This window comes from Lactuca saligna, chromosome 7, assembly GCF_052625555.1.
Source record: "Lactuca saligna cultivar CGN05327 chromosome 7, ASM5262555v1, whole genome shotgun sequence".
Classification (NCBI taxonomy): Eukaryota; Viridiplantae; Streptophyta; class Magnoliopsida; order Asterales; family Asteraceae; genus Lactuca; species Lactuca saligna.
This window is the reverse complement of record NC_136423.1, coordinates 1,468,882-1,492,060: the sequence shown is the minus strand read 5'-3', so window position 1 is coordinate 1,492,060 and position 23,179 is coordinate 1,468,882. Positions and strand designations below refer to the sequence as shown.

Sequence of the window (23,179 nt, the reverse complement as noted above, 5' to 3'; positions counted from 1 at the left end):
TCCCGTTTCTCCACACTCGTAACAGGTTGGGCTTACTCCAGAGCCAGGTACCTGGTTGATGGGTCGTGCTGGTGCCTTACAGAAACGAGCAGTGTGCCCCTCTCTGTCGCAGTTTTTGCAATGCATCTTTTGGCAAGCCCCAGTGTGATGGAAGTTACACTTGTTGCATTTTGGAAGTGTTCCAGCGTATGGTTTCGTGGGAGTTGGCGTGGTGAGGGTTGGGGCAGCATGAACAGCAAGGATCTGTTGCTTCTTAGCGAGGCCTTGGGCTGATTGGTCCTTCTTGTTGTCCCAAAACTTTCTTTCGTTGTTCCCTCCTCTTGCTTGGGTAAGGGTGGTTGTCATAGTGTCATGGTTGGCATGATGGTCAATGAGTTGTTGTGCTAACTCCTTGGCGCTGTCGAAGGTAGTTGGTCTTGAGGCCAGCACGCTATCTTGAATTTCGGGGGACAATCCCCAGAGGTAACGCTCCAACTTTTTGTCTTCCGGGGTGACCATAGCGGGACAAAGGAGTGCTAGATCACAAAATCGGTTGGTGTAAGTTGTAAGGTCGGAGCCTTCCATTCTGAGATTCCATAGTTCTTGCTCCAGCTTTTGCACTTCACCTCTTGGGCAATATTCCTTCAGCATCATCTTCTTTAAGTCCTCCCAACTTAACGAGTTAGCCACTGCAAGCGTAAGTGATTTAACTTTGCCGTTCCACCAAGTGAGAGCTCTTCCGATGAAGGTGAATGTCGCGTACTTGACTTTGCTCGCTTCGGGGCAAGCACAAATCTCAAAGATTGCTTCGGTCCTCTCGAACCATTGAATTAGTGCGAGGACACCCCCACTTCCATCGAAAGAATCGGGTTTGCCATTTGTGAAGTCCTTGTAAGTGCATTCCCTTGTACGTCCTGCACTATCCCCGTGGTTAGGGTTTGTGGCTCCAGATCCAGCACCACCAGTGCTATTTGTGCCAATTTGTGACATTGCAGCTACCACGGCTGCTGTTACTGCAGCTTGGAACATTTCGGGATCAAACTGGGGAGGTGGCGTCGGAGGTGGTGGCGCTGTGCTGCCCGAAGGTCTGGGTCTTTTCCTTGGTGGCATCGTTCTGTCACGAGTTTGCAAAAAGAAAAATGATCAGATGGTAAGTTTCTACTAGTAAAGACAAGTCAGTTGTTATAGAATTAGATTTTTCCTGCATTATTCTTCGATTTAAGAATTCCTTATATATAATTCATAATGGAAGTCCATATGAATGAACTTCACGAGTTAGTAGGTTTTGTGGTCTCTCTTAGATTTATCACGAGTGTGCTCAAGGCGATTGGTGCGGATCGTATGTATTCTTGTATTTGCATCAACCTCTGCGATACTATGGAGAGTTGTTCTATCCTGAATCTCGTTTCGGGCAACTCTATGGACCAGGATTGGAAAAATTCTATCTGCTGAGCTTCCTTCGTTTATGTTGTAGAAACTTTGTTCTCTATTAAACGACATATGTTGGTCTTGTTCTTCGCTCCAGGTTTCCAAGCACTCTACCCAAGGAGGCGTCGGGCCTTGAAAAGCCGGTCGAGGGTTGGGATTCGGAACAAGAGTCATCGGGGTTAAGTTCTCCATTTCAGGGTCGGAGTCAGAACCATCAGCATAGCCTTCAGCTTGGTGACCATCTACAGGGGTTGGGTAATCATTCTCTGGCTCCTCTCTGAGCCATTTGGTATTGTCGTGGTTAGGGTAGTACGGGTCGTCGTGTGGATGGAATACAGCCATGATATCTTCGCGAGAAATGGGGATATAAGAAATAACTAAGCAAACGTACTAATTAGCTAATTAAATGATGATCTTTATCAGGTACTTCAACAAATTGTTTAGTGCATACTAATTATATGTATTCGGGACAGGATAGACCTTCGAATAAACGACCCTAACTCTAAATCCCCAATCCAACGAGAACAGGAAGTAGAGCAAAGATCCACAGATTCTAAGTCTATGACGTCCTGGATACATAAAATTTTAATGTATCCACTAAGCAACTATTGACCTATTGATAAAGATCTATTTAGTTCTCACATATGTAATTATAATAATGCCAAAATACCCCTATGGTATTTCATTGTGGTAGTGTTGGTAAGTTTTTAGACTTGTTGCCACATCACAACCATTCTTGGGCATATGCTAATCACTCCTCGGACCAGCATAGTTGATCAGGCTATGCCACTCCCAAGACTGACCATACATCCCCAGGCTTACCTGTGATATCCAACAATCATTACTTTTGTTTTGTCCTAAAATGATGCTGACCTTAGTATGTATGCATGCATGTATACTTTTAACAAAAGCTATTTATTCCTAAAGGTATAGTGGTTTTGAAATCTTAAAATCAGAGACCTTAGTCCCAATGCATTTATAGTTTGTATATCTTATGTGGTTCGATATACTTAGCTCACTATAAACAATGCTCTGATACCAATCTGTCACACCCCCAAACCAAGGATGGCGGAAACGTCTGGGGGTGGAGGACTTCATGTATAGTATCACAACAACGTGTATAATAGTGCTCAAAGTAAATACAACCACCATAAATATAATTGCAAAAGTTACACCAAAGTATATGTTTACATGTTTCAAAAGCAATTACATTATGATGACAAAAATAAATTGTTGACGGTTTAACGTCCCATCATCAAAGCGATGAAGTTTTCCTGTTTCACTGATTTCCTGAGAATACAAGTAGTTTTAAAGAGTGTCAACAATTAAGTTGGTGAGTTCATAAGAGTTTTGTTTGAAGTAGAAACTGTTTTCCTTGTAAAATCGATGTAGTTTGATTTCCAGAAAATCCAATATTTTCTTAGTTAAGTGTGAATAGAAATATTCCTATATGATGCATTAATGAACCCTAGAATGACCCGTAGAGTTCCTCTATAATCGTCCAGCGTATATAAGTTATATAAGGTTTAAATTAGATAAAACGTTGAATATAGTGGGTCTGCCCTAGGTCCACAACCAAACAAGGAACAGGAGATGAGGCAGGCATCACTAATTCTAGGCCAATCAAGACAAAATTCTTATAGGACTCAAACATGTACGCTCAGCGATTATAGTTGAAGTCAAACAGTTCTAGATGCAATATAGTTTTAATATCATAATAACTAACTTAAGTGAACCTGGTACTTTGTATCGGTACCCCTTTTCTTTATAGAGACCCGACACTTTGTATTTGTACCCCTTTTTGTATAGAGACCCGACACTTTGTATTTGTACCCCCTTTTGTATAGAGACCCGACACTTTGTATTTGCACCCCTTTTTGTATAGAGACCCGGCACTTTGTATTTGTACCCCTTTTTGTATAGAGACCCGACACTTTGTATTTGTACCCCTTTTTGTATATAAACCCGGCACTTTGTATTTGTACCCCTTTTTGTATAAGTACGTTATGTAAATGATCATCAACTATACCTATTATAGTTTATTAAAATGTTTGAAATGTACATGTACCCTAACTATACCTATTATAGTTTAGTATATTTCCTTGTGGTGTTTAAGAATCCCATTCTATGGAAGTCAAATGTATAGTACAATATAGCTATGTTTAACTTGTTTTGTCTTGTACTAATGATTATGATGGAGGGTTCTTATAAATTCAGCAAGTAATTTCCTATTATATAAATATATCATAACAAGAAATACATGTAATGTATGAAGTTATCAAAGTTTTAACACTTTGCTCAACATGTTACAAAGTGTTTTGATAGATAGAAGCTGTTAATTAATTCTTAGTCTTTCAGCACTGTTTTAGAAAAATCATAGAAAAATCATACGAAGTCGAAAACTAGATCCGTAAATTCTGAGAGTTCGAAAAATGTGTCTAGTTTACTCATAATTTTTATCACGATTTTTAATGACCTCAAACTTGGGTGAATAAGTCCAAAATCACAGACTGGTCCGGATTGTTGTTTGAAATGATAGGCAGTTTTGTAAAAATCACCATAAATTGTAGAAAAATCGTATGGAGATGTGCAAGTAGTCATTTTAAAGCTAAAAACTCGATCTAGTTGCACCTTGTACAGTTTTGAAAAATAAAATGTTTAAGTTGTCCAAAACAGTCCGTGAATGGAGTTGAACTTTTCTGATGAAGGCTGTTAGAAAATTTTAGTTATGTTCTTGGTGTTTTAACTTGTATTCCCCCCCTGAAAACTTGAGAAAACATGTAAATGTAGGGGTATGAACTCACCTTAAGTGATTTCAGTAGATGATTGTTGAAGAATGGAAGTGTTTAATTCAAGAACACTTGGAGATGCCTTGAAGGTTTTCGAGAATCTAACATTATAGTTATGGAGTTTGTGTAATCAATCAAAGATTTGAGTAGAATGAAGTGAAATAATAATAGGGAGGATGAATTTTTACTTACTAAGTGTGGAAGAACACTTGAAATCAACCTTGAATCTCGAAAATTTGTGTAGAAAAGTTTGAGAGAAAAGTGGTGTTTGTTACTTAGTGGAATGAGAGAAATGAGAGAAAATGAGGAGTGTGGTTGTCTGTTCCAGCTCAAAAACGTGGGAGTGAGTGAAATTTGAGTGTAAGGGAACATTGAAGTGACATAGGTAAGGTGGGGAGGTATAGCTGGTCATAGAGTGGGTGTGGGGTGGTTGCTTGTGTCATAAGTTAAGGCAAAGTCAACACTCCACCTTTAATAATTCACCCATTTGATCTTTATTATTTAAATAATGATTTTCATCAAAATATGTTTAAATTATTAATATTTAGAGTTTATTATGTTAAAATATGATTTTGGGTGACAATCCCGTGTTAAAATAATTAAAAGCGGGCCTTAAATGCAAAACTACGCAAAAACCGGGAAGAAAGGCATTCCCAGCGAGACCTCTCTGTCCCTAGGCCGAGGTTCGGTCCTTGCTGGGGGCTGTAGCCGGAAACGAAACGAACAGAGGGAAGCGAAAGGGGCGAGGAAGCGAGAGGCGAAGCCGAGAGAGGGGGTTCGGTCCGGAGATAAGAGGCGACGCGTCCGACCGAAAGGTGCCGAATGAACAGTGGTGAACAGTACCTTCGGTTTCGGTTCTTCCAGGGCGAGGTTCGGTTCGGTTCCTCTTGAGCAGGGTTCGGTTTCGGTTAGTGGTGAACAGTACCTTCGGGTTCGGTTCGGCTCAGGAGGGTTCGGTTCGGTTCCTCTTGAGCAGGGTTCGGTTTCGGTTAGTGGTGAACAGTACCTTCGGGTTCGGTTCGGCTCAGGAGGGTTCGGTTCTGCTCAGGAGGGTTCGGTTCGGTTCCACTTTGCTCTCAGTCCCTAAGAGGACCTTCGGGTCCTAAGAAGCTTCTCTCTTCTCGAGAGGTTTCGGTTCCTAATGTCTATTTTTCTCGTTTTTACCCCGTTTTTAAGCCGTTTTTGACCCGGTTAAGGGCCGGTATGACCCGAATGATTCTAAAAAGTTACGGGAACTATTTGAGGGAGATTTGGGAGAGATTTCTCATACTTGGAGAGATTTGGGAGAGATTTGACATTCTTGGAGAGATTTCTCATACAAAGAGGTATTTGAGAGAGGTTTCACATACTTGGAGAGATTTGGGAGTGATTTGACATTCTTGGAGAGATTTCTCATACAGAGAGATATTTGAGAGAGATTTCGCATACTTGGAGAGATTTGGGAGAGATTTGACATAGAGAGAGATATAGTGAAAACGATTGAGAGAGGATCCATGTGTGACAATTGTGAGTGTCCGGCATCGCAATACATGGTTCGTAAACCCTGTTAAGCCTTGTTTAAGGATCTTACACACTCCCGATGAGTATGCATCATTGTTTTATCGGTTTGGCTCGCCACGTACTACAGTTTTTAGGTTAAAGAGATCTAGTTGTACGTACTTTTCGATTTATGTTTTCTTATCAAAATAGCGAGTTGTTTAGTAAATACTAAACGTAAGTCCAAGTACACAAGGGTTAGTTGAGCTGACCGGTTTGACTTGTTGACTTTATTTGACTTTGAATTGACTAGAATTTGACGGTTGTCACATAAACCCAATCCTGTTGCTGACTCTGATTACTTTCATTGCAATGAAAAGGGACACTGGAAGCACAACCATCCAAAATACTTAGAGGAACTTAAGAAGATCAAGGTTAACTAGGTTGTCACCTCAGGTATATATGTGATTGAATAACATGCATTCCCTACTAATTCTTAGGTATTTGATACTAGAGGTGGTACTAACAACTGCAATGATTTGCAGGGACTAAAGAATGTTAGAGAACTAAGAGATGGCGATTTGGAACTTCATGTTGGCAATGGCACTCGAGTAGTTGTCAAAGCCATAGGGAAATATCATCTTTTACTTCCAAATGGCCTTAATCTTATTTTGAACAATTGTTGTTGTGTACCAAGTATAACTAGGAATATTATCTCTACTTCTCGCTTGTATGAACAAGGTTTTCGTTATAAGTTTGACTTTGATTCTGAAAACATTTATGTGTTTAAAGATAATGTGTTCTATTTTGAGACTAGTCCCAATCATGGAATATATGAAATCAATTTAAATGGTTCATGTAAAAGGGATAATTCAATGTTTAAATTAAATAAGAAAAAAATGTTAGACTCAAATAAAACTTATTTATGGCATTGTCGACTTGAGCACATAAGCAAAACTCGCATTGCTAAGCTCCAAAAGGATGGGATCTTAGAGTCAACAGGCTCAGAGTCTTTTGATGTATGTGAATCATGTCTATGTGGCAAAATGACCAAAGTTCCTTTTACCGGTGTTAGTGAAAGAGCTTCGAATCTATTAGGACGCATACATACTGATGTATGTGGACCTTTTAGAATAATGACCAAAAGCAGTGAAAGATACTTCATTACATTTACTGTTGATTACATTAGATTTGGATATGTGTATCTCATGAAACACAAATATGAAGCATTCAATGTCTTCAAGGTTTTCCAAAAAGAAGTACATAATCAACTTGGTAAAAAAATTAAAACCATACGATCAGATAGTGGTGGTGAATATCTAAGCTATGAATTTGAAGAACATATGAAGAATTGTGGCATAGTGTCACAAATCACTCCACCGGGAATACCTCAGAATAATGGTGTCTCGGAAAGGGGAAATCATACTCTACTTGATATGGTGCGATCGATGATGATTCATACTTCCCATCCTCATTCATTTCGGGGTTATGCCCTTGAAACCACAACTCGAATTGTAAACATGGTCCCAACTAAAAAGGTTAGTAAAACTGCCTACGATTTATGTCATGGAAAGGTAACGTTCCATCAATATCTTACTTAAAGATATGGGGTTGTGAAGCATATGTTAAAAGAAAAACTTTTGACAAGCTTGGCCCTAGATCTCAAAAGTGTATCTTTGTGGGATACCCAAAAGAAACCATGGGTTATTACTTCTTCCAGAAAGAAGAAAATTGGGTGTTCATAGCACGTAAAGCAATGTTTCTTTAAACTGACTTTATCTCGCATAAAGTAAGTAGGAGCCCCACTGCCCTCGAAGAAATTCGAGAGACGCAATCTTTAGTTGAGAATGATAATCAACAAAACATTGTTGAACTTGAAATTATCGTTCAGATGCTGGAAACAACCCCAACTGTACGATGCTCCGGTATAACTCGTCATGAACCTGACATATTTATATTTGTCATTCCTGAAGAGGAAGTCTTCTTGATGGATCAATGTGAGCCCATAAATAACAAGGTTGCTACTACAAACCTATAGTCTGAAAAATGGCTTGAAGCCATGAGAACTAAAATCCAGTCAATGAATGGCAATCAAGTATGGGACGTGGTTGACTTACCTCCTGACATCAGGGCTGTTTGAAACAAGTGGATCTTCAAGAAGAAGATCGACATGGACGGAAATGTATAAACTTTCAAAGAACGAATTGTCACGAAAAGATATACTGAAATTCAAGGTGTTGACTATGAAGACACTTTCTTGCCAGTTGCTAAGATTAATAGTTGCATATTATGACTATGAAATATGGAAAATGGATATTAAAACTACTTTCCTTAACAAATATCTTGAGGAAGATGTTTATATGGAACAACTTGAAGGTTTTGTCAAACCGGATAACCTAAAGAAGGTGTGTAAATTGAAGAAGTCCATTTATGGATTGAAACAAGCATTTAGGGCCTGGTATCATCGTTTTGAAGAAAACATCAAAAAGTTTGGTTTCTCAGAAAGTCCCGATGAACCATGTGTATACATCAAAGCAAGTGGTAGGCATATTGTTTTTCTAATTCTATATGTTGATGACATATTACTGATCGGGATAGATATCCCAACATTGAAGGAGACTAAGGCCTACCTTAGTAAGTTCTTTCAAATGAAAGATCCAGGGGATGCGGCATACATACTCGGTATTAGGATCTATAGAGATAGATCCCAAAGAATCATTCGTTTGAGTTAGAGTAAATACATTGACAAAATCTTAAAACATTTTTCAATGGATAACTCGAAACAAGGAATTGTACCCATACTGCCTGGTACCATTCTTTCTAAGGCTGACAACCCTAGTACTGAAGATGAGATCAAAAGAATGAGATGCATATTGTATGCTTTAACATTAGGTTTAATTATATATGCTATGACATGTACAAGGCCGGATGTAGCTTATGCTATTAGTATAACTAGTAGGTATCAAGCTAATCCTGGCGAAAAACATTGGGTGGATGTTAAGAACATACTTAAGTACTTAAGAAGGACTAAAGATATGTTTCTGGTCTATGGAGGAGTTAAAGAAGATCTTACTGTAAAATGTTACACTAAAGCTAGTTTCAACACTAATCGAGATATCTCACGATTACAGTCGGGATGTGTGTTCACGCTTAATGGAGGAGCCATTTCCTGGAAAAGTTCAAAGCAAGAAGTGGTTGCACTTTCTACAACAAAATCAGACTACATAGCTGCGTGTGAAGCAAATCAAGAAGTTGATTGGACGAAGAAATTCATCGGTGATCTAGATGTTGTTCTAAGCATAAAAAATTCCATTGAGATGCTTTGTGACAACACTGGTGCCATCGCTATCAGAAGAGACCCGATGGTTTCCAACAAGACTAGACACATTCAACGGAAATTCAATTTCATTCGTTAGAAATTAGAATTGGGGAATGTACGCATTGATAAGATTCATACAGATGATAATCTAGCAGATCCATTCACAAAGGCTCTACCTCAAAGCAAGTTTGAGAGTCATGCAAAAGGAATCGGTCTACGATTAGCTAGTGATTGCATTTAAATATGTAATTTACTGATATCTGGATATTCAGAACTATATAGCAATGATATGTAATCTCCTTTGATGTATGAGATATCTCTTTTGTGTTGAATATTATTGTATTCTATATTATCATGTTATTTAATCCTTGAATAATGTAATTATTCAAAATTGTCCATAGTCAGTCATTGTTGCGGGAGCAATTGTGAATTAAGACTAATATGAATCAGCTTGGTTGATTTCAAGAGGTGAAATAGCAAAGTGTTGTATCTAAATTCATATCTACTTGTTTGAGAATAACTACTAGAAATGACCCGCATCAAGAGTCACTTCATGGATCGATATCATAAGTGAATCTTGATCAAAGGTAAATATATTTATGTCTTTTGACTTGAGATGCATATTGAAGAACTCAAATATGGATATTGTTATACTTTGGCATGGTTAAACGTTGTTCGCAACTGTTCAGTTAGAAAAGCCTTCGTTGGCAAGAGCATAAACTATATGAGAGTATGCATGTAGTCAAGATGGGATTCGTTCCTCTTATGTGTTGAGAGTTAGACATCTAAGGCGCCTTACTTATAAGTTAGATGGAAAATGAGGATGATCACGTTCCATGTCTCATATCTAACATGATGTTTGTAACAAAGAGAATATTGATACACTTACCTTATACCTCAATTATAGTTAGTGAGCTCCTAAAATTGGAAGTTGATTGATGGAACCCCTTCATATATTGTTAGGGGAAGTAGCCTGTTTCCAGACGCCAACTCCTATCTATGTCAGTCTTTAATGAATCGTGCGCAAGTAGGAGATTGTTGGACCTATATGCTTAAGAATAATTATTGAATGACATTTCTAATGACATATGATCCTATAGGGTCACACCTTAATCAAGTTGGTACTTATTGAATATTTATTAAGTAATTTGTTATTAATAAATAAATTCAATTCCTGTATTTAATTATAGAAAAATAATTGTTCTATGAAAACAATATTGTAAGAAGTACTTGTCAACCCCCATCATCATGTTCTCCATGCCTCTCCTTTGCAGCCTATATTTTAGAATATTATATTCAAGAGGCCATGCTTGCATGGGATATATAAACAGGGTCTAATACATGGAAAATTTTAAGTTTTATAGTCTTGAACTTCCTCCCTTTTCTCTCAAAAACCGTAATCACTTAAGAGCTTGGAGCTCTCTCTTCTTTTGAAGACATTACTTGATTTTGGTGTTATTTGTGTCTTCCTTTAGCGCTTAATTGATTGAGAACTTAAGGCTTAAAGAACAAATTTGTACAAGAAGAAATCTATCAATTTTGGTACCATATTCTTGTTGGTGGATTACTTGTAGAGAAGATCAAGCTTCTTGTTCTTGTCGTCCACTTCAACACCCCAAAGGCCAAATCCAAGAAGGTCCAAAGGCATCAAAGGTTGTTATTTATAAACACCCTATGGTTGTTGTAACATCATTCCAACCTCTTTAAAAGGATCCTTGATGGTTTGTTTTGTTTTCACACTCGAAATTTATAAGAAATTTTAAAGCTTCCGTTGCCGGTTTTTGTGAAAAACTATCTATTTTATGCAACAAAAACCCTTCACTCACTAGTTCTTAGTAAACATAAATGTTATCTTTATTTTGATGTAAAAACATATTGTGTATTTTTATATTAAAATGATAATTCCAACCTTGAGATGTTTAATTTATATCCATAAATGGATCTGAAACTTACACAGTTTGTTAGGATAACTTAAAATTAAGAAAACCTTCATGCTAAGCTATATAGACATCTCTAAGTAGGTGTCTATTAAGAAAAATGATTTTTCTTGAAATCCATTTGTCATATCTCATAATCATAATATGTAGTTATGGTAAATAATATCCTTGTAGATCTAATAATAGCTACTTAGGAAAATATTTAATCGTAGTCATTAACATGAGTATGATTAAAGCCTTTTACAACTAGTTTTGCTAAATGTGTATTGATCTCCTTGTTTGTATTCTTTCTAAAAGAATTACTTACTCATTCCAGCCTTGTTATAGGGAGGAAGATCAATCAAGCCCATGCTTGATTATTAGATATGGATAACATCTTAGTGCTCATTACTTTAAGTCATTAATCAGGTTCAATGTCTGATATAACATTTTGGTAGTTGATGGATTTACCAGAAACCATCAAGAGGACCTCATCAATGAGAGATCCATATTTCTCATGTTATAAATGATTTCTACCATATATATATGCGAACAATTTGTGTTTATGAATAACTATTATTCATGTTAACAATTCCTTGTTGAAACTAGTACCAACTGTTACAACGTCGGGCTATGGTTCTTGAGCAAGTTAAAGTTCCATGTGGCTCCCACTTGCTTTGTTATTAGAATCTTGTTTTCTGATAACTCAACTTTAAGAGAAAGAAGAGAACTTATTCTTGGTGGGTTTGTATATATAATCTAAACAACCTTTTAGAATATTCTACAAATATGTATTCAATAGATTCTAGGTTTAGAAGTTTTAGTCTAGCATAAGCTTCTAATCCTCAAAACATTAATTAAGATAAGGATGAAACATTTTCATACTAAATTTTTTAAAGTGTTTTATCTACTTCTTATTTGGAGTTAGTATTAAAAATACCAATGATAGTGATTAAGTCATAATCCCAAAAAGATAAAGGAAAATGATTTCTACCGATTAGAAAGTAAACCATATGGTATTATCGATTTGTTTCTCAACTTCATTCTTAAAAACTTCAAACGATTTCATATTTATCTTTTACCATATACAATATAATTACAACAACTATAATTGTTAATAAATTTGATTATGTATCTTGCATTAAATATAAAAGTTCATTAGAAGGGAAGTCATATATCACTATGTATAGTTTCTTAATAATTATTAATTTTTTATATATAAATAAGATTCATATATATCAAATAAATTACATTATTTGCCTTCAAAAATCGATACCTTGAAGTTAAAATATGTGTATTTATTTGTATAATAAAAGATAACAATGTCATAGATAAGTTTGATTCGAAACATCTTTGAGTCAAAAGTGTTTTCATATAGAACTTATTATTTAGAAAACATTGATATTTACTTTATAACTCAATTAAGAGATCTAGTTCTCAAAAACAAAATTTCATCATTTCAAAATATGAATGTAATCGTTATGAAAAACGATTACGTAAATAACCAATTATCTAATAAATTAACTGAGACGTGTATTTAGACAAACTAAACTCAAAACATACATTGTTCCAAAACAAATGTTGTTCCAAAACAAACCAAATATCTAATAAGCACTCAAACTCTACACTACACATTGCAAAAGAGGAGAGGGTATGATCATTAGAATTCTCTCGGTTTTGGCAGCCAAAGAAGAGAAGAAAAAGATGCAAAGATCAACCCTAAACTAGCTTATGCTCTCTTTATATACATACACATATGTAATAAAGTCAAAGATAGTAATAAAGTAAGGTGTGGTCTCTTCTTACAAGCATGACATGTAAGAACAAAAGCAACACACATTCTCCTCACATGGAAAGAGAATCCACGACTCCATAAGGAGGTATGGAGCATGAGTGTGTTACATTCTACCTTACTAACTAGCTAGTTGCATGCCAACTAGATGATTATACAAAGTGTCCAAATAAATTGTATATAACATATATATTTATACCATGTGAATATAACTAGTTTTTCTTTGTTCTTTTTTATTTTATTTTATATAAACAATAATTCTCAATTAGTTGTTAAAATATTATTTTCATAAACTAATAATTTTCTAATTAAGTACAAGTGTTGATAATATTCATTAATAATCAAATTACTTTAATAAATAATCAATTAGTGATAATTTGCAATAAGGTTTGACCCCATAGGATCATGTGTCATTAGCACATATCAATCTATAATGACTCTTAGGCATATAGATATTTCAATAGCAGAACAAAAAGTCATCGATATAGGGCCACCTACAGGGATGACTTGTTGTTGTATAGTTTTTTTTTTTTAAATAATTTTCTTAGAAACATATAGCTACGAACCTACATCGACAATTTGTCGTCGCTAAAAGTGTACCTATGTCAATGAAAAAAGAGATCTATTACGACAAAGTTGTGGTGACAAGGGCGATGACGATGCGATGACTTATTGTCTTAGGCACTTATAGGGATGACTTTTGAACCCATATTGATGATATTTGTCGTCACCATAGGTCTCGTTTCTTGTTGTGACAAATGTTTGCCTTCATTATCACATTTAGGTTTCCTCTAACTTAGGCGATCCATGCATATCAAGGTTCATCTCTCTTGTGGAGACAAATTATGACGCATGCATAAACCATTTCCTTTAGCTTAACAAATCATTTAACTTGGAGCATCATCGTTGAGCTAGTGTTTGTATGGATATTATAATGCTGGTTTATATTGGATCATATTTTTTATTTATTAGGTTACTAGGAGCATAGACTTAGAATTTAAAGTGTTTATTAGCGTTTAGTAGTGTCCCTAGTTCACTATTTCTATATAAAAGGTTGTGTCGCGTGTTGAGAGATAGTTAAGATTCTAAAGGTATATACACATTTTATGACATTTTTTGTTTCTAGAAGTTGAAATTCATTTGTTTAAAGAATCACTAAGGGAATGTGTATGATTTAGTGTTAAATTTGTTTTTATTTAAGATTTGACTTTCTGCTATTGTGGGTAATTATGGTGCATAGCCTAAGTGCGTCAGAGGTTTTAAGAGTTTTAGGTTGTGTTTGACATCACAATTAGCTGATAAGCTAACTTGTTTTTAAAGTTTTTTTATTTGATTTTTTTATGTTTTTTTACTTTTCATGTTTGACAAACCAAAAAGTAACTTACAAACCAAAAAGTAACTTACAGACTACTTTTTTAAAAATATACTTAGATGAGTTTTTTAGGACTTTTTTTAAATTACTAAATATATCCTTAAGTAATTATAAAAAAATGTTCTTCTAAATATCGTTTTATATACTTTAAGTAGCTTATCAACTAGTTTCTACCAAACATTATCTTTTTATAAGCTAACATATAAACTAATAACTAACTTTCACAATGTTTCAGCTATCACTCAGTACCCCAAACATAATTTTGTTTTAACCTTTAAAGTGAAAAGTTGAAAAAAAAAACTTTATTTGTGAGCAAAAACTTTTAGCTTTAATATTAAACATAAAACTTTAACTCCAACTTCAAATCTTCTTTTGAAAGGTTTTAGCTTTTACTTTATAACTAATTTTAAAACTAACAATTACTTTTACGAAAACTGATAATGAATCTTTAATTTTTGTTAAATAGTTAAGAAAATGACTACTTTTGTTATTTTTTTTAATGGAAATTATTTAAGTTGGTAGATCAAAATTGGTTACACTTTAATAAGAAGGGGCCAAATAACAACAAGAATTTATCCGGGTCAACGGTAAAGACCCGGTTAAACCAAATTAGGGCTCAATATAGATTATAGATATCGCAATAGTTATCATTTACAGGCCCTTTTACTCATATTCGATCAAAGCGTTTTCAGTTGGAATTCACATCTACCAGATCGTTTTCCGGTTGGAATTGGAGTGATTGATTCTGATGGAGCAATGTCAATCCAAAATCTATCAGGTAATTGCAAAACTCTTGGATGGTAAATCAAGAACCCTAAATTTCGAAACCCCAAGAATCCCAGTTTCATCAATCAAAGTACAAATCCAAAATCTTACATCGATCCCGGTACATTATCAACTCCTCTTATCCAACGGCAAAACACTTTTCGACGATGGCGTATTGTACCACGGGAATTCTGCACCATCAACGGTGCACCTCCTGCTTCGTCTCCGTGGAGGTAAGGGTGGGTTTGGGTCGTTACTTCGTGGAGCGGCGACGAAAGCTGGTCAGAAGAAGACGAATAACTTCGATGCGTGTCGGGATATGAGTGGTCGGAGGCTAAGGCACGTGAACGCGGAGAAGAAGATGGAGGAATGGTTGGCTGAAGAGAAAGAGCGGAAGCTTGAGAAGGTGGCGGAGGAATTCATTAAAAAGAAAGTTAAGACGGTGAAAAAAGCCGGCGGTGGCGATGGGGCGGAGAAGTATGTGGAGAAGTATCGAAAGGATTCAGCCAAATGTATGGAGGATGTTGATAAGTCGGTTAGGGAATCACTTGCTGGTGGATTTCGAAAATCGAAGAGAACGGTTGCTGGGATAGACGTGGAGGATGGCAGTGGTTCGAAATCTAAGAAACTTAAGATCTGGTAAGAGTTGATTGCTTCTTCTTGTTATTATTAAACACACCATTTTAAGCCCTCGATAACATGCATTTGCATTTTGTAGGATGGGAAAGCGAAAAGTGGATGACAGTGAGAGTGACAGTGATGAGATGGATGAGGAAGATAGTGATGATGAGAATGAGAAATCCGTGGTTACAAACAATGAGAACCAATCAGATTCCAATAAGGAAGCAGATGGAAGTTTAGCATCTGTTACTGGTGGGAAACTTGAAGGAGAAGCATCAGTTGGTTGTTCATCATCAGAGGAAGAAAAGGAGAGTGTTGCAGAAGGACAAGTGGGATCCATTAAAGATTCCAATGATGAACTTCCTCATCATGAAGGGGTTGATGCATCAATGATACATGAAGAGAGCATTGTAAATGAAACAACAGTATTGGGAGTTGAATCTGAGAAATCCACCAAAGCTGAGTTTGGTGACTTGGAAGAAAAAGAGTGTGAACCTCCAAGTGCTTCAAATGTGCAAAATGATGCAGAAGAGAAAATTTCTGATTCTAAATTAGGAGTCAAGTCTCCTCCTGTCTTGGAGAAGCCAATAAATTTTGAGGATTTCAACTCAGCAGTAGAAATGGAGGTATGCTTCAATCTGTTTTATATTGCATTTGTGTTTTTTTTTTTTTTCCAATTTGTTTTCATCAAAAATTTTCTTGACTTTTAGGTTGTTGGTATGGAAAGGCTTAAATCTGAGCTTCAAGAAAGGGGATTAAAGTGTGGGGGCACCTTGCAAGAACGTGCAGCCAGACTTTTCCTTCTGAAAACCACACCAATTGAGAGGTTACCAAAGAAGCTGCTTGCTAAAAAGTGATTCGAGAAGATGCTCTTTTTTAATTTCTACTTGTACTTGTTTTTATAGCTTCTTAATATTGGAATGTTTCCTGATCCTGTTTGTTATGTTTATGAAATGATGTATTAAAGCTTCTTAATATACAAGTGATATGCTCAGAAAAAAATAAATCTATAAATTCCCCTACTTGTGGATGAGTTTGGTTTTAGTGTTGATATCATAGGTACATGATAATACTTGTTTTGTGCCTCAAAGTTTTGATCTGTAACAGGAAAAGCTGCATTAATTTGAGTTGGAAGCAAAGATATGTTATGTATGTATATATATCCTTTAACAGGACTAAGGCTTTGATATTATCACAAGTCAGAGTATTTGATGATGACAGATTAGAAACAAACAAGTATCCAAGGATTTTAATTTATAATGATGTCAAATTAGCTAAAAAAAACATGTACCAAAATATTGGTTATATTTTAATTTCCTAAATTTAATCCATCCTACAATTCTTTTTTAACTTGTGATGTTGGTTTCAGTTGAGATATTGATTATGTTAAGTTGTTATAATAAGTGAGGGAGGGGGAGAAGGTGAATTCCTGCAAACAGGGCAATTCCCTTTCATCCTTAGCCACTCATCAATACAGTCAGCATGGAAGCAATGTCTACACTCTGGTATACATCTAACCATGTCTTTAACATCATATTCAGATAAGCATATCGAGCATGTTGCATCTTCATCTCCATATCCTGGAAGACGCATGCTTTCCCCTAAAACCACTTTTGTGTACGACTCTATTGTCGACTGCTCCAGACCCGCCACCAAACTGCTAATGGCGGTGGTGGTTTCTGGCGTCACCATGGCGGTAGCTGCTGTTGCATTGTTTCTTGAAATCCACGTGGTTACACTTCTGTAGTCAATGCAGATGTAGTATATCATCACAATGGAGATTCCTATCGCTGGTAGAGCTAGGCCCATGGAGACCATTATTAATGCCACCATTGCTTTTTTACTTCCTGAAATTGCAAATGTGATTCATTATTTCGAAATAAATTGTAAATAAAATTTAACATTACATTCCAGAAAAGAAGCCAGCGTCTTAATGTACTAAGCTGTGTTTTTTTTTTTTGGGTAAAAATGATTAAGTGCTTAATCCATTAAGTAACAAAAAAAAAAAAAAAATCTACTTACCCTTTTTGGTAATATCGAAGCATGCAACTTCTTCCATAGTGGTATTTGTGTAACCACAAGCCCCGCCCTGAGTTACACAATCTTGACAATTAGGCGAATCCCATGTCAAAAATATATCCATATTTAGGTTCGATGTGAGCCCTTCTTGACCTTGATACCTCGACACCGGACTCCATAAAGAACCAATGATCTGGCAAGAGCTGCGGTTAGCCATTAACATAGCAAAACTAACAGAAGAAGTGGCTACAGTAGAATATGTAGAATTGCTGAGGCAACTGACAGTAGGGAAACGGGAGGTTGTGAGCTCAACCGGGCAGCTCAAAAGAGTGTAGTTTCGGATTGGGGAGACTGAAAATGGTGAACCCGACAGGTCCAAACTCAAAAGCCTGGAGGCAGAACAGCCTGATGGATCATAAACTTGCACAATTTGAGATCCATAATCGATGTTTCGTACCAAAAACTCTCCTGAATTCGGAAGGTTTAATGTCACCCTGTTTTGGCTGTTACATTCAAGATCGAATCCCGGATAGCCACACACGTCTGCTTGTTGGTCGATCATACGAAAGGGAAAGTGAACAGAGTATGGAGTTGCGCCAGCGCCACAGAAGGAAGTTGGGCAGTTGTATGATGATGATGATGATGATGCTGATGAGGGATGACTATGAACTAGGATTAGGATCAGGAATAGGAGATGGGAGAAGATGTAATTCAGATCCTCCATCGATGTTCTTTTTCTTTTCCTGCAAAAGATACAAGGCTATTACCCTTGTACTACTACTATGTCAGCATATTTGACTTTTCTATGTCAAATGTTTGTAGCGTTTTGAGCCTATAAACAGCTAACCTACATTTGTTTAGAATTAACTAACAAAAGTCAATGGTCAATGGCCACTCCTTTTAGGCCTTTATATCTTTGGAAGTAGCTAGAAGAACACCACAATTTAAAAGTTCTTAATAACAATCCCTCATGTTGTGTATAACATAATCTCATAGTTTGGAGACCTACTTTAAAGTTTAATAAACAAGTGTGTGTAATAAGTTGATGTTGAAATTGAAAGATTTTTTTTTTCACCAAGTTGAACATCTCACACACAATTCTCAAGAAACATCAAACAGATTGAAGCGCCTAAAGTACCAAAATCTTCCATACCCATGATGGCCTGGGTTCACATATTTTACCTTACAAGGCCAAACCGGATCTTAAAGTAAAAATAACTATATATAGTAACCAATAATTTAAGATCTGCATGACATGTTTTGATTTATCAAGTTCATACTCCTTTAATGCTAAAAGTGAATCTCCATCGCCTATTATAGTTTCTCTTTACAAGCCTAATAACGTTTTAATTAAATTAAAGTTAGCAGTCATAATTATTAGTGACATATAACTCAAAATAATAAGATGTTTAAATTTATCGCTATCTATCTATCGCTCATAGAATTCCCTTTTAATGGAGTTGCACTAGAAATTTCAAGCTATCCGTGTGACTACTATGACATTCAAAATAAATTAAAATTATTGTGAGAAATAAAGCATATTTTATAAGTTCAATCCTACATAATGATACTATCGATAAAACATATACATATATTATTATTATTATTATTATTATTATTATTATTATTATTATTATTGTTGTTGTTGTTGTTGTTATTATTATATAGATTGATATTACCTACAATTTGTCCAAAAACATAGATTTAAACCCATTGACAAAAATAATTATATAAATATATCTTTCTTTCTTTTTTCATTTAAAAAGGTGATCGATTTTGTTGAATCGTTCATTACAACATAAAGTCAATAATCATTCAATTCGTGATTGTCTTTATAAATTATAACAAAAAATAATTGTAAATAGTTTGGATGGAATTTACAAGGACTTTGGTTTGAGACTGTGTTTGTTTAGTTTTGAATTTGGCCTCCACCATCATCTCCTACATGCCAAGGTATGGTATAAACATTGCCATGTCTAGAGGTAAAAAAGTAACATGTTTTTACAGGTTGACAGTTGTTGACTAACATATCAAAATAAGTTTAGATAGCATGGAATATTTTACTACCAGTCAAAAGATATTGGATTTGTCAGTATTTTTTTACCCATTTTTTAAGATATTAAAACGAATCTATTCATTAATATGACCACAAAACTATGTTATTACTTAATAAAGTTAACGATTTAGGAGGTTTATGAATCTGAACACAATAACACTTGAACTTTTCAAACAAAACAATTTAGGAGGTTTTGTGAGTTGAACATATTTTGGGCAGGCTTTTGACTCATTTCAACTGTACTTTTAGTCTTATCTATTTGGCCAGTTAAAAAATCAAAATCAATTCATTTACCTATAAGTGAGTCAAAATTGACACTAGTAACCATGAAAAGTAGAAACGAAAACAAAATTGATGCCAAATACTGAAATACATAGACTTGGCTTGTGTTTGAACCATGAAAAAGCAAATGCATGTGATTCCACTAGTGCATTATATGACGAAAAAAATGCTTGTTTGCATACGGAAGAATAAGAACATAACTTTTGATTCCTTGACCTCCAACGGCCCATGGAAAGGTCAGGACAACTTTGTGATAGTTTGGCCCAGAACCCATTATTTGAAGCTCAGGTATATGAGTTTTCCTAAATTTCAATATTTTCAAATTTATTTTATTATTATTTTTTTTTTGTGTAAATCCCAATTAAGGAAGTGAATTATAGCCTAGCCATATAAGGTTTATATATGTTGAATTTTTTGTCTGCTACAAAATATAAAGCTAGCATCCTCTTCTAAGCTATGATTAAATATGGAATATTATAAATTTTCTCAAGATGTGTTAAACATTATATTAGCTTCTCCCCTCGTCACTTTCACCATCACAAACAGTATCACAAACCATACTATGTTAATTCAGTATACTTTCCTTAAATGTCAAATAAGAAATATAAAATGTCTAGAGTTATTTGCATAACAATTTACAAATCCTCATATACTAAAAATCCTTCCTCTAGAAACTAATTGGTGTCCTCTCAAGAGGCTTACGTGGTAATCCTAATAGCAAATACGAGTAGTGAGCATCATACATTTTTCAAAACATTTTTTTTCTGATGGTGTGTGTGTTTATTACTTATGGCCTATACTGACCTTTATATGAGAGCTAAGGATAAGAAGTGGGTTTCTTTGAAATTGGTATTTACAGCAGTTGCTGTGAGATACGGATGGAGACAATTTCACCAGTGTCTCCAGATGTCATTACATGGTATTTGATGTGAAGGCCTGCTTCCCAATACAAAATAGCTAGTTTAATTTAGGTTGTTGGTGTATGTAACTTTTGGGGCAACATATATAAAAACAAAAATATGATAGGAAATTGGCAATCAGACTGAATATTGATTTAAAAAAAAAAAAAAAAAAAAAAAAAAAAAAAAAGATGCTTATTTTACCTTCATTTTCTTGTAAATTGGTGTTGATAGCAACTGCATGGTAAGTTACCATGGCTTTCGGCTGCCAATCATTGGGACTACCCACCCATGACTTGAGATTGAACAGCTCTGCTCAGAAAAAAAAAAAAAAAAAAAGACTAATTTGTAGGCTCTCTGTTTGTGGTAAGTATATTGAATTAGTTTTGGTAAGAAACACTGTTTATATATACCAGCTGTAGATGGACTCTTGAGATACTTGATGTCAAAAATGCCACCAGAAGCACTGTCTGAATGTTTTCTGATATCATGAGATCCTATCAACTTGTACTCCCAGCTTCCTGTCTGGTACCCTTCAGTCAGGAACAGCTCCACGTGTCTCACATCCAGTACCTGCATTGTTCCTGCAAGCAACAAAATACAATACATCTCTATCCCATATATAATGTAAGACCTAGCTTTGGTTGATTTTTTAACTTCAAGCATGTAATGCAACTGTTTTCTCACCATCACATGTATTCAGGTCACAGACAGGGCACCGAACAAGCTGTAAATCTGGAAAAAAAAAAAAAAAAAAAAAAAAGGACATAATTGAGTTGGTGTGAATAAGGATCATGCTTTGAATAGTTTTCAAGATATTACCCGCTATCCATATTCCAGTTTTGATGTTGTGCAATACACAGGACCCATAAGAGTTCAACATATTTTGCATGGTATCTTCTTTTGGAAGCTTTGAAGGGCAGATGAGATTCTCCATCAGGAATGCATCTGATGAGTTGATGCAAAATGCACCTATTCTCATCCAGTCTGATATGCAAGTTCAAAGTGTCATTCATATATATGCACCCTTCTTTCATATCCACATATACTATTTACTATTTAGGGAATTCCTTACTTTTTCCTATTCTTCTTTCTACATACTTTCCAATAGACCATGGTTTTTACTTTCCTATAGTTTATCAAAACACTGGTAACAACCTACAGGAAGAACCTAATGCATTATTAAGTTCTAATCCTCTTATGGCTTACAAGTTACAGTTTCTAATCATGTATTCTCAGAAACCAAACATGGTGACCAACCGGGAGATACTTTGTACCATAGCATAAATCCATGCCGAACAGATTAAACGAATTTGCCATTTAAATCTTTGATTAACCAAGTTTTTTAAGATTAACCAAGTTCATGCAGCAAATTAAAGTTGTAATTAAACGCATAGGTTACCAATATGCTTCTCCTTCTGACGAAAATCATAAGAATGGCTTCCACCTGCATAATCAATCATTGATATGAGATATGCAGTACGTTCAATTCTCAATCATAATGCACTAGTAAATCTACTGGATAGACAATGTAAAGCTATTAGTAGGAGGCTCTATGTTTACCAAAAGCTGAAGCATAAAGATTGATCCATTTAAATGCTGTTTCAGAGCAATCAGGGACCTGAAGATCACGCAGACAAGCAAATTTCCAAACACTCTCATCCATTACAACACGGAGGAACCATTTGCTGGTTGCTGCCAACATCACCAAAGACTTCCCGTCCAAATACTTGGCAATTTCTGTCCATATGTCCTCTTCATGCCTAGTTCCATTGCATTGAGATCAAAAGCAACATAACACAGATGAAGTTCCTTCAATTTATCAATGGAACACACGCACAAACAGAGATAAACGTGTAATAAGTTCACATCAAATTCGTAAATCAACAGATGCTAAAACAATTGTTTCAAATGTACCTACTACGATGAAAACACACTTACGTAAATCATAAACTCACGAACAAGCAATCAAATCAGAGTACATTGACATGGATTCACGCTCATCGAATAATCAAACAAACTTCGATCCAAAATTTCAACTACAACTTGAAAATCTACTGAATTAGCTTAACTAGGACTAAAAATTAACTGGAAATGAACATCCGGAACCACTGTAAATCAACAACCAAACACATGAACTTCAAATATACATATACAAACTTTGTACACATAAAAAAACTCTTCGAATAGACCAAAATTAGGCGTACATTAGCTCAAAATTACACACAGAGCTATGCAGTCAAGATGAAATTATACCATGAAAATGAAGAGATGAATGACGAAGTGAAACGAGGAGACGCACAGCAGCAAATCGATTTGGCTCCGCGCAATCGTTTCCCCATTTTGTTGTTGAAATTCAAATCGAAGCGTCAAATGAAAATTTTGAATTGGAAAGGGCTTCGCTTACGTATATACAAACGCGGGAATGTCCACGTGACCTGTAACGACATAACAGTAGTGTTTGTA

The 23,179-nt window shown here is 35.5% G+C and overlaps 3 protein-coding genes across 3 annotated transcripts; 1 reads left to right on the top strand and 2 right to left on the bottom strand.

Moving 5' to 3' along the window:
• The first annotated feature begins 14,703 nt into the window (after positions 1-14,703).
• Positions 14,704-16,490, top strand: LOC145005319 (Ubiquitin-like superfamily protein). The gene is made up of 3 exons (XM_078964399.1): positions 14,704-15,475; positions 15,555-16,083; positions 16,168-16,490. The coding sequence occupies exons 1-3, from the start codon at positions 14,820-14,822 to the stop codon at positions 16,312-16,314; spliced, it is 1,332 nt and encodes a 443-aa protein (XP_078820525.1). The 5' UTR covers positions 14,704-14,819; the 3' UTR covers positions 16,315-16,490.
• A 330-nt stretch (positions 16,491-16,820) lies between these two features.
• LOC145005840 (putative RING-H2 finger protein ATL21A) lies at positions 16,821-18,237 on the bottom strand. Its single transcript, XM_078964957.1, has 2 exons — positions 17,480-18,237; positions 16,821-17,304 (listed from the first exon to the last, which is right to left on the bottom strand). Exons 1-2 carry the CDS (start codon positions 18,198-18,200, stop codon positions 16,844-16,846), a joined length of 1,182 nt encoding a protein of 393 aa, XP_078821083.1. The 5' UTR covers positions 18,201-18,237; the 3' UTR covers positions 16,821-16,843.
• Positions 18,238-20,266: 2,029 nt separating this feature from the next.
• On the bottom strand, positions 20,267-23,179 carry RMF (reduced male fertility). Its single transcript, XM_078965027.1, has 8 exons — positions 22,970-23,179; positions 22,277-22,476; positions 22,116-22,160; positions 21,536-21,700; positions 21,401-21,448; positions 21,127-21,297; positions 20,918-21,025; positions 20,267-20,750 (listed from the first exon to the last, which is right to left on the bottom strand). The coding sequence occupies exons 1-8, from the start codon at positions 23,053-23,055 to the stop codon at positions 20,668-20,670; spliced, it is 906 nt and encodes a 301-aa protein (XP_078821153.1). The 5' UTR covers positions 23,056-23,179; the 3' UTR covers positions 20,267-20,667.

What these genes read in the sequence shown, in the direction of transcription:
- LOC145005319 (XM_078964399.1), top strand. Translation starts at nt 14,820, where the DNA reads ATGGAGCAATGTCAATCCAAAATCTATCAGGTAATTGCAAAACTCTTG. An exon ending in TCTAAGAAACTTAAGATCTG is followed by an intron (nt 15,476 to 15,554) that starts GTAAGAGTTGAT and finishes TGCATTTTGTAG; the next exon opens with GATGGGAAAGCGAAAAGTGG. An exon ending in ACTCAGCAGTAGAAATGGAG is followed by an intron (nt 16,084 to 16,167) that starts GTATGCTTCAAT and finishes CTTGACTTTTAG; the next exon opens with GTTGTTGGTATGGAAAGGCT.
- RMF (XM_078965027.1), bottom strand. Translation starts at nt 23,055, where the DNA reads ATGGGGAAACGATTGCGCGGAGCCAAATCGATTTGCTGCTGTGCGTCT. An exon ending in TCTTTATGCTTCAGCTTTTG is followed by an intron (nt 22,161 to 22,276) that starts GTAAACATAGAG and finishes TTGATTATGCAG; the next exon opens with GTGGAAGCCATTCTTATGAT. An exon ending in AACTGGAATATGGATAGCGG is followed by an intron (nt 21,449 to 21,535) that starts GTAATATCTTGA and finishes TTTTTTTTCCAG; the next exon opens with ATTTACAGCTTGTTCGGTGC.
- LOC145005840 (XM_078964957.1), bottom strand. Translation starts at nt 18,200, where the DNA reads ATGGAGGATCTGAATTACATCTTCTCCCATCTCCTATTCCTGATCCTA. An exon ending in CTTCGATATTACCAAAAAGG is followed by an intron (nt 17,305 to 17,479) that starts GTAAGTAGATTT and finishes TTGCAATTTCAG; the next exon opens with GAAGTAAAAAAGCAATGGTG.